This window comes from Ixodes scapularis, unplaced genomic scaffold, assembly GCF_016920785.2.
Source record: "Ixodes scapularis isolate PalLabHiFi unplaced genomic scaffold, ASM1692078v2 PGA_scaffold8__174_contigs__length_109621045, whole genome shotgun sequence".
In the NCBI taxonomy this organism is placed as follows: Eukaryota; Metazoa; Arthropoda; class Arachnida; order Ixodida; family Ixodidae; genus Ixodes; species Ixodes scapularis.
The window spans coordinates 61,357,540-61,368,766 of NW_024609883.1; the positions used below are offsets into that span (position 1 = coordinate 61,357,540).

Genomic DNA, 11,227 nt, shown 5'->3' on the forward strand with positions numbered 1-11,227 from the left:
GGGCGTTGCTCTGTGAACATTCGGAGCTGCGCTACACGGTTTTTGTGACCATGTGCACGGGCACAATGGTGATTTTACCATAGACTGCAAACCAGAGCGAGAGCGAACATCAAATCTGCGTCAAACTCGTAAAATATAAAACAGAGACCTGTGAAATGATTCAGCAGGCTTGTGTCAAAAAGCGGTGAATTTAGTGAAGTGTCTTAAGTGGCACTCACGCTTCGGGAAGGGCACAGAACGTTGCTGGAAGACTGAAGACCGGCAGGGCAGCCTCATGCGACCTCTCCTTTACTTCAGCGACAGTCTGCCATTCTTGAGGTGCAAGTGCCACTCAGAGCACCTCGCACAGCTCGTTGCTTTTTGACATAACCCTTCTAAATCATTTCAAAGGTATGCGTTTTTCATTTCTCATGTTTAAAGTAAAATTGATGTTCACTCTTGTTTTGGTTTTTAGTCTATGGAGGGATCGCCATTATGCTCGTGCACGTGGTCAAACTTGTGTAGCGCAGTTCCAAATGTTCACAGAGCGATGCCCTTTGGCATAACGACGCAGGAAGGTACCTGCCTTCGACTGCTGCGGGTGTATCACTGTGCCACCGTCACCTACGCTACAAAATCAGTTTCGGAACTTTTTTATCAGACCTCGTATATCATGCAGTGTGCCTTGCACAAGCTCGAAAATGGCGGCACCCATAAAACAATCGAGGAGCAGGGTGTCGATACTCTCTAATGGTTCTAGTCAGTGCAACTCAAGACCTGCAGGAGAAGCTCTGCCTCCAACGTGCGGTCGTTTTTCATCCTCGCTTTCGCTCTGCACGCTCGCAAGATGCCAAAGTATTATCGAAGGTAGAAAGCCTGGCACGGGGGGTGGAGCATAGACGGGAGATCTTACTTTAGTAACGGGCCATTGTTGTAGGTTATCTTTGAGCTTGGACATGCAGAAGATGAGATATCTATCTTTATTATCACGAATTGGAGTGCGACACGTTTAGCACGACCGCTCCATTGCAGTTTGTCGCCACCTCGAGACTGCTCTCGAAGCACACGCGGTCAAAGACGCGTTCCCCGGCGCCGCACTCGAGCACACCTTACCGCCCTTCATGGGTCTTCATGTGCCTCAAGAGCGCACACTTGAGGGAGAACGCGCAGCTGCACCGGTCGCACCTGTGGGGCCTCTCGCCAGTGTGGATCCGGCTGTGCGTGATGAGGTGGGTCTTCTGCGTGAACGCGATAGAGCAGCGGTGGCAGCGGTACGGGCGCTCCCCCGTGTGGCTGCGCACATGCCTTGTCAGGTTAGTCTTGCTCGAGAACGCGTTGGGGCAGTACGGGCACTTGTACGGCCTCTCTCCGGTGTGTGTGCGTTCGTGGTGCACCAAGTGCTGCCTGGTCAGGCAGCTCACTGCGCAGAACTGGCACCTGAAGGGCCGGTCGTACGAGTGCATCCGGACGTGGCGTCCCAGGCGCGCCTCGTCCGGGAACGACAGCGAGCAGTGCTGGCACGTCAACGCTCTCTCCACTGTGGCTCCCCCGATGCGAACGAGCGCGTGCATCGGTGCTTGGCCTCCCACGGCTGAGAAAAAAGACGAGATTGCACGCTACGTTAATACAGAAAATATAGGTACTTGCCAACAGGATGAGAAGGACGGGCGACCATGCCTTCTGACGTGCTTTGGCTATGCACGCACGCTCGTTCGAGAGATGGCAAAGTGCAATAGAAAGTAGGAAGTTTGTGCTGAACGTGGGACGACTGAAGGCCTCCCTACTAATCTCATCCTGTCAGCGACCATAAAAAGAACATGGCGAAAGCACGGACATCACAGGAAACCTGCGAGGCTAAAGGATTTAAATACGAGGTATGCAAACTAAATCATTGATATGCAGAAGTCAGCTAAAGTATGTTATAGGTTGCAACAACGCATTTTACATCTTTACACAAGGGCTCGATGCATACATCCCCCATGTGCGAGGCCGAACACCACAGATCGGTTTTTGACTTGGACGTAGAAGTGTCAATCTTACTCGGCTCAAGTATTTTGCAACAACCGGTCGTCGCATTTAAGCCTGCACTACCGCTGTAGTTTACCCATCTCCCTTCATTCCCGGTGGTCTTGGTATGAATTTGAAAAATGTGTACATTCACTTTCGATTAAATCGTGGGTGTACAGTCCACTGCAATTGACAGCCTGCAATTTTACGGGCCTCCTAGAAGTACGCGTACCAGATTAAAGTAGCACGAGTTGAGACACCTTTGCAAAATCCACCTGTCAGAAGACAACCAGACGCTGGGCACAGGGCCGGCCCTGCACCATCAAGCGTCCTGGGCGAACTCCAATGTGGCTTCCCCCCCCTTTTTACAAGCCTCTATCCACTAGGTACGACATCACGTTAGTAAACGTGCGAGTAACGGCCCAACACCAGCATTTTGTCAGACGAGAACCGCATTCCAAAAACGAACGGCAATCGAGCATATAGCGTCGTGTCGGGCGCCGTGTTCAAATAAATTGAAGAGCTAAAAATGAATTCAATTTTGATGGTATCATGGGCAACCGCCCAAGTCGCCCACACCTAGGGCCGGCCCTGACCGGGCACAACAGATTAATACCGACTTTCAACGTATAAAGACATTACAAGACATTTATACAACAAATCGGCCTTTCCAAAAAAAAAAAAAAAAAGGGATCCTTTTGACATGGACTGTTTATGACGCATTCACTCTCCAACTTCCTCCTCATTTGGTTCCCCTGAAAAAGAAAAGGAGAACTGTAACGTCATCCTGACAGGGTGGAAAATAGAGGTACAGCAGAAACAAGCAAACTGAAAGCAAATATCTTTTGTGGTATACAGTTCAGAAAATAAGTCTTTACTATAATATACTGGGGAAGTGCCCCCCCCCCCCCCCCCCCCTTTTTGCTGAAAACTGGATTAATCTCGACACGGGCGTTTGCCCGGTCAAATCACTAAAACCAAGATGGTGGCCAATAAAGAGCTTTGAAGGCAGGGTGAACAGAATAGGAGAAAGCACATTTATATCCCCGTCATCGCTGTTCGCGGTCCTGTGGCCACTGCAATGGGGTGAATATTTTCGGCTGATGCCGGCGCTTTGGAGGGGGTGGGCTCTTAAAGGGATACTGAACCGAAATTTAAATTTCGCAAAGTAAGGCTGCAGAAGTGTTGAACCGGACGCTACGAACTCCAAAACATCACTCGTACATCGATAGCTCAAACGGATGGCCGCACTTTTGGAAGAGAAGGGCGCGATCAAGCGAGTTCTTTGACGTAACTGTCCTCCGGGAGAATTTGAGAATGAGAAGAAGCGGCCTCGCTTCTCTCCTCCTCGCTTCGGTTCACCAGCTTGACGGGACGTAGCGAGGAGGAGAGAGAATGGGAATCGTGACGTGCCTTGTCTCGTCGGCCAAGTTCAATCGCGGACTTCTTTTCGGAAAAATACGGCGATCCGTTAGATATATCGCCGTACGAGTGATATTTTTTTATTTTTCAGCTTTCCGCCTATTCGCCCGGCCTTGTTTAGTGAGCTCGAAATTTCGGTTCAGTAGCCCTTTAACACATAATTTTCAGAATTCCAAAGTCTGCTAACAGTGGGCGGTTCAAAGTGGGTGCTTCTGCAGTATTTCACAGTACTTCCATCTCATCCTTTGAGAGCGATGATTAGTGTTCTGCATCAGTGGTCATTCACGTAAAGAGACCGATATTAGGGGAACGCTATCTAACAATCAAACAGTGCATGTATAACGTTGACGTTTGCTTCTCAACAATTGCCACAATATCGATACTGGCATCGATCGTTGCAAGAGGTACTGTTAAAACTATTCAATGTAATGAAGAAGTTGGAACTTGAAGGTGCAACAGGGCTTGTTACCACAGAAAGTCTGCCATTCTGTCAATGGTACGTGAATCAATGCTCTATTCTAATTTCTCCAGATGCCGTTTTTTTTTTTTGTTCTTGCAAATGTACCAGCTTCCTGATGGCCGAGTTTCCGTTCTGCAATACGTTAAAGGGGTGAAACCTTCAAGCCAAGCGCTTTAAAGACACCCATCTTAAGGGGGGACACCACCCAATAGGGTTAACTTTTTAACCTATGGCTTAATATGAATGAAATTTAGAGTATATACAGGAAGTTGCAAGGCAGAATGCAGTGCAAAGTTTCATCAGTGTACATGCGTTGTAAAATAACTTGTAGTCATTTTTATCAGGAACACATTGACTTTGTTTAGGAAAACTATCGTTGGGAAACTAATAAAATACTGAACATTTTTCTACTCCAGATCTGCAGCAGAATGCCTACAGAGTGCAGCTGTGAAAAGAAAATTTCCAAAGGAATTTACATCATGCTAACATCGCAGTGAAAAATCAAATAAATTTTTTTGCCTTTTATGTCAAGCACAAAATCTTAACATCTTTTATAAAAGACATCCACCAAAGTCAAAAAAACAATTCCATAGTTGCACTGCCCATAAAATTCCACTTGGGAAAAACAATAAGTGAGTCTTTCCTCTAGTCCCATTAACAAACAATAGTTTTCCTAAAATGAAATTTATGCCAAAATGTGGAACAGAGAAAAATGTGCTCAAAGTGTTCCAACCCCTACCTTTTTTTTAGCTTCAATGAACCGAAAATAATTTATAAAAAATTAACTATGCGGTGTAAACTAATGAAACTTTCTGGAAATACCCTTCAGATGCTGGTGGATGTAAATATGACATTTCTGAAACTCAACTTTTTTTGGAGAAAATTTTTTTTCTGGGTAGTGTCCCCCATTAATGCGAAGCAAAGCTGCATTATTTTCTTTTTTTTAAAAGCGCTTTTGTTGCTATTGGTTTATCGTGCTTCTTTAGTTCAACTTGTTTCACCATGCCTTCTCTATACTGACAAAGCCCGGCAGATCGCCACGAGACGCGACCGCCGAAATAGAAAAGGTAGAGCGGCACACAACGGATGAGAGAGCCAGGTGACGGGGGCCCTGCTGCGGTGAGACGCCATAACACAGTTTTCACAAGCTATGAAATGTCTGCTCGTGATCCTCGCGCTACCGCTTCTTTTCTCATCGGGTTTGAAAATCGTGTCCTCGCTGCTGCCAAAGCTATGCGCCGACGACCAGGTTCCCCGAGAAATGCTCAGAGCTACCAGATCCTCGCGCTCCAAATCTGCGACCAAGCACTCTATGGCTCCGTCGTCGAACTGCCAGGCTTTGCGAGTACAGAGGAGGCTATGGTTTCACACTCAGAGAATTCAGCAGCCTTATGAAACGTGGTTCGAGGCCACCGCTGTTTACAACTATACTCCACTGCATCTTACAATAGACCACTGAGAACACTACGAGCCATTGAAGCCAATTAGAGAGCCAGTATTACAGAGTGTCCAACCGCTCGATCGGAGTCGCATGGCTTATGGAGTAGGTTTGCAATATGAGCAGCGAGGAGGCGACCTCGTTCATTGCCTGCAAGCGCCCCTGCCCAGAGCCGTTTATTAAGAGAGTTTGGCCATTCATTGGTTTGAATAGGCGAGCATCTCGTGGCCAACCACAGGCCGCAAAACAGCCCCCAGCGATGCTTGCGAGCTCTAAAAATGCGACGAATGTCAGCCGTTTTAGCGTCACTAGAGTAAAAAAGGCAACTCTTGGTGACTGAAAACTCGGCGCGTGCGAGGTTTTCGTCAAGTCCATATTTAATGGTAAAATAAACGAACGCGTGTTTCGAACCAAAGCAAACTGCGTAGTTGCAATCATTGCTAGTGTAATGTAATGTCTTTATTCGGCTCTGGAGAGGCAACAGCCCGTACCGTGGTGCCGCGTCTAATGAACATGCTAATGCGATGAGTATATACATGCAAGATAACCAGACGGATTGTTGCTATTTGAGAGGATGCGAGTCTGATTTGAAGATGTCCACATTTCGTTGAGGCAGGTCAGCAGCGGGCCAAGGAAATCTGCAGCCTGTCATTCGATCTGTGCACGGTTGCACAAAGGAGCCTCAGGAGCATGATGGTGCTGTCGCTCACTGGGGTCGAAGCATCAGGCTCCATGGGGGTAGCCCAATCAAAGCAAAAAGCTGCCGCCTCCGAGGTACCGAGGCCCAAGGCTTAGATTGAGGCACCGCCGACACCCGGGGCGGCATCCTCATTGTCGTCATCGTCGTGCTGCTACGTGATTGAATGCTGTTTTTCACGCTTTAAATGTCGTTTCCAATATTGTGCCGTCCCGGTTTGCTGATTGGTCGATGCGTTGTCGCATATTTAGTTTATGCTCTAACCGCGGGGGGAATATTCGGCACTGGTGGCGGCCTTTGCTCCTTCCGCCTATCGGCCGAACTCTCCCAATATACGGCTCCGCCCCCACTTGCTTTCCTTCTCGCCACGCGACAACGCAGTGCATGCGCGCTTGCGACCAATCGTCATGGGAGGCATCCTCCATTAAATTGCAAACGCTCCCCATGGTTTGAGATGGACCCTAGCCTAAGCTCTCAAGAGCCAACCTTATGCCGTGCGAGTGTCATGTCACCATCGGGATGGGTGTAGAAACGCCCGGTGCGCGTAGTCACGTGACATGCTCACAGCGCTGGATTGGCTGGGATGGCTTGTAGCGTCTGCTGTGGTCAGTCAAGGTGAAACGGAGCATATCTGGGTAACTCTTGGAGTGCAGGAGAAAGCTGCTTGCAGCGAGGTCGGTTGCAGACGATGACGGACCTTTGCGACAGCACAAGCAAACACGAGAAACGCTATAACAAACGTAACCATGCAGTCACTATGACAACGCATTAAGCCACAGAAGATAGAGCTTAGGTCATGCAGCCCTCCTACTCTACCACGTCCAAACCAGTCAAAGCAGTCTCGCCAGTAATCGGTGTTACACCACACTCATCAGCAGCTGCCATCTTTAAATGAAGTTACCGGGATTGGATTGCATCGTTGCAGCGATTGAAAATAACACAGACGTTTAATAATGATAAACTTCAACAACAACAGAACAACATATTTGCCGCGAGCATTACTGTGGCATTACTGGCATTAGCAACATCGTGCATCTACGCTTGGTTGCTAGAGTGGCTAAAGGTTGAAGTAGAGTAGACAGTTGGGCGAGTTGGTAGTTATTGAACATCGTGACAGTTGCGCACACAGGGACAAGGCCAGAGAAGAGGAACACGTAGACGACAGACAAGCGCACACTCACAACTCATGTATTAACGAAAGAAGAAAGTGGTACAGAACGCAGAATCCGCTCAAGCGTTGGCCACACAGGCACGAGGGACCACAGGCCCAAGGGCTCGAGGGGGACTGTTAAAATTACCCACACGAAAATGATTTTAAAAAGGCAATTTCCTCCTCTGTTAATGAAACAGACGGAAAGCTAACACATCGCTCGCCCATGCTTAGGATAATGAAAGCTTCAAAAATCTCTCTGGTGTTTTTTTCTCGGTACCTGCCTATTATCTTGGTTTTCGCTAAGGATGGCGTACAATTACAGGATTTACAGTGAAGGGGTAGATGGCCCCCCCACCGTAGACTTTAGAGAGAGATTGTGCTCTCGTAGCCGGTCGTTCACACACCGTCCGGTCTGGTTGAAGCGTGAGTATGGCCACTGTGTGCGCGAAGTTGACCTTTTGGCGTGTTGCAGAGGCTGGGTCGCTGGGCGGCAGCGTGCTAAAGACACATTTTCTGCTCATTCACCGAAGAAGCTTTTCAAAACCTTGTGTAACCGGGGGAGGCACTCACTTGATCGAATGATCGTTTTAGCAAACGCCCACATTTCACCGAATCACACTTTAGCGAATAGTCGGACGCCGTGAGGCGGCGTTTTCGGGTGGGCCAAATGGATTCACACGCTGCCGCAGACTGTCGCCGCGAAGCTAACGAAGCGGCGTAGGCGCAGCGGATGGGTTAATGCGTGCCTCGTTATTCGCTAAAACGTCGATTCGCTCAAATGTCGCTGTTCGCTAAAAAGTCATTCGCTCATGTGACATGGACCCGATACCATCAAAAATTGACGCCGTGTGGATGTATTAGTCCTTGGCGAAAGTTTTGAATGTGTCACACGTCGATGTCTTTGCCGCATGCAGAATCTTAAACAATGCAGACCTCTTCAGTATCACCTCCAAGGGAGACCACACGCCAAGTTGCCGAAATCGGCTAACTAACAGCGCAGTCAAGGCCACGGCGTAGGCGTAGCCAACATTGAGCTAAACGCAATCCCCGAACGGCAAGTTAATGCCTTGAAAGAGGCAATGGGAGTGAAGCTGGAGGAGGCCAAGACAGAGAGAGCGGCCATAGAAAGTAGGATGTTGGCGAAGCTCGAAGAAGAGAGGACTTTGAGAATAGCGGCGGAAGAAAAACTGAAAGCAATAATGCGGGAGCAAAGGAACAAGAGAGAAAAATTAAAGGAGGTGTTTAATGACTGGATGAAGTCATGTGAACCAGTGCAAATGACGGTAAACGGGGTAGAAAACACGCCGCAACAGCTGGAGCCGGGAAACGGGGTCAAAGAAAAGAAGACATACCACACAGACGGGAAAGAGACAGATAGCTTTTCCCAAGAACGGACTGGAAGTGGAGATCTGGATAAGGAGCAGGAGGGACAGACGACTGGAGGCCAAACACAAAGAGGCCAGCACAGGAACTACAAGGAGGCCCTCATGAGGCAGAGGGCAGACCCAGATGGCGGGAAAAAAAAACAGGACAAAGAGAAGATGGTGGACAAGAGAGTCTTAGTGGTAGGGGACACTAATGCCTTCAAGATAAAGAGAGCCATGCTGAAGATGGTAGATTACGACAAGAAAGTTCACTTTGCGACTAAGCCGGGAGCACAACTGAGAGAGTCACTGGAAAGAGCAGAGAGGGATGGGAAAATATGGAATGCAGAGGCAGGGATGGTGGTCATACATGCGGGAGTGACAGATGTGCAAGGCAAAGAGTCGGTGGAAGAAACGGCAGCGGAGCTAGGGAAACGGCTTGAGGACTGGACCACGAGAGCCCCGAAACACTCTTTTATGGTGTATGAAGTCCCAGAAATCAAAGAGAAGGGGGACCCACTTAGAGAGAGGTGCGCCAAGTGGAACAGGCTACCAAGAGAGATCAGCCAGCAGCTGGGACCGAGGGTGGAGGTGGTAAAGAACACAGGAACGGGAAATGGCATGGAAGATGGCTGTTACAATAGAGATGCGGCAATTGAAGAGGGAAAAGCACTGGGAAACAGACTAAAGAGTTTTTTAGGACTGAAATGCAAGGGGAAAAGCACGACACCGATGAAAAGGCGACAGGAAAGAATGGAAGGCAGGCTGACACTGGACCAGGGACCACAGTGACTCGAGGAACAACTCCAGAGGATGTGTCCCCCACAGGGACATGCCCACTAAAAAGAGAAAGTAGAAGAGATGGTGCCTGCAACAACACGAGAGGCGGAAAACACAAAAAGGCACCAGACCAGGAAACAAGGAAAAACAGACGAGCAAAAAAGAAATAGAGGGAGGTGAAGATTGCCTTTCTAAACCTGCAGGGAGGAAGGAAAGCAGGAAAATGGGAAGAGGCCTTTCAGATGTTACAAGATGATAAGAGTGGAATGTTCGCAGTCACAGAAACCCACCTTAGGGATGAAGAAAGACCCCTGGATTGCGAAGGGCTTTTTTGGGATGGGGTAAACAGAGAGGGCAGTGAGAGAAGGGGAGGGGGGGTAGGATGCTTTAGTGGGCCAGGCTGGCAGAGAGAAAGCCCAGAGTGCAAAGAGAACATGTGGTTGACGGGGATACTGGCGGGGAGAGAGGTGGCAGTGATGTACCTGTGGACGGGGGCAGACAGCAGGGAGACAAACATCGAGCTAATCAAGTGCATTGAAAAAGACTATCACAACATTGGGAGACCTACCATTATGGTAGGCGACTTCAACGCACACCTAGAGGAGTTCGATGGGAGAACAGACGGTAATGAAAAGCTGCTGCAGGACATGGCGGAACACCTGGACATGGTAATCGTCAACACACAAGATAAATGCATAGGAAAGATGACATGGACGGCCAGAGGGATGAGCTCTACAATTGATTATTGCCTGACGTCCCTGGACCTGTATGGAACACTGAACTACATGGAGATAGACGAGGAAGGCAACAAGAGCTTGGGAAGCGATCACAACAGATTGCTGATGCAGGCCATAGAGATCGCGCAGAGAAAGATGCGTCCACTTTACCTCCGTTTCCTCGACATCAGCCGGGCCTACGACTCAGTCGACCATGAGGAGCTGTGGAGGCAGCTAGCAAAGGGGGGCTCGGAGGGGAGTGGATCAACCTGCTGAAGGAAATTTACAAGGAGACGACTATGGTGGCACAGTGCCAAGAAGAGATGACGCATCCAGTAGCCATCACCAAGGGTCTGAGACAGGGATGCCCACTGTCGCCACTGCTGTTTACGCTCTACATAGCAGGCTTCGAAAAGACTGCAGGACTGCGCCGAGGGCTTCACCCTGGGATATACGGAGACGGGAACCAGTGGGGGAGGAAAAATCCCTGGGCTAATCTATGCCGACAATATCGTCCTGATGGCAGACTCCCTGGAGGGCCTGCAAGCCCTTAGGCCCGCTTCAGATGGGGCAACTTTTTCAGCAATTTCGGTGTTGCTGGCGGGTTGTTCCCTAGCTTTCCCTAGATCGACACGAATTGCTGAGATCGGGTCCGGCTCGAACGAGCGAGCAACGCGGAGCAATTCGAAGACGTTTGAAACGGCTGCAGCCAATCAGGGACGCGATATTTTCACGTGACACCCCTGTGGTGGTGATGATGACAGCTATAAACTTGGTTCTAGTTTGAAATGGATCGTTTTTGGAAACAAACCTTTTCAGAAGGATGAGTTAATATTCTCAACACCATTCAAAGATATAAAAACACGTTTTTAGCGCGTAGTTACGCGTCTAAATAGTGTTAGAAAAATCGAATTTCATGATGATGATGGCAAGTCGTAGCAATTCGGTTGCTGCGTGTGAACGCGGGCGGCCCGTGTTGCTGGAGTTGCGACGTCAAGTTGCTGGGCGAAATTGCCGCGTCTGAAGCGGGCCTTATGAATGAGTGCAACACAATGGGGACGGCACTGGGGCTGAGTTTCAGTGCTAAGAAGTCGGCCTTGATGGCCTTCGGGGACAGAGGAGACACCGAGGCAGATGACCTGAAGATCCAGTGGGGAACAAGTACCGTGGGTAACGCAATACAAGTACTTGGGAATCCACATCCAGGAGGG

The 11,227-nt window shown here is 49.1% G+C and overlaps 1 protein-coding gene and 1 pseudogene across 1 annotated transcript; one reads left to right on the top strand and one right to left on the bottom strand.

Annotated features, from left to right (window-relative positions):
- Positions 1 to 940: 940 nt before the first annotated feature.
- Positions 941 to 9,886, bottom strand: LOC8033014 (annotated as a pseudogene).
- LOC121046604 lies at positions 3,490 to 10,478 on the top strand. The gene has a single exon (XM_042286909.1). The coding sequence runs from the start codon at positions 8,236 to 8,238 to the stop codon at positions 9,310 to 9,312; it is 1,077 nt and encodes a 358-aa protein (XP_042142843.1). The 5' UTR covers positions 3,490 to 8,235; the 3' UTR covers positions 9,313 to 10,478.
- The last annotated feature ends 749 nt before the right edge of the window (positions 10,479 to 11,227 follow it).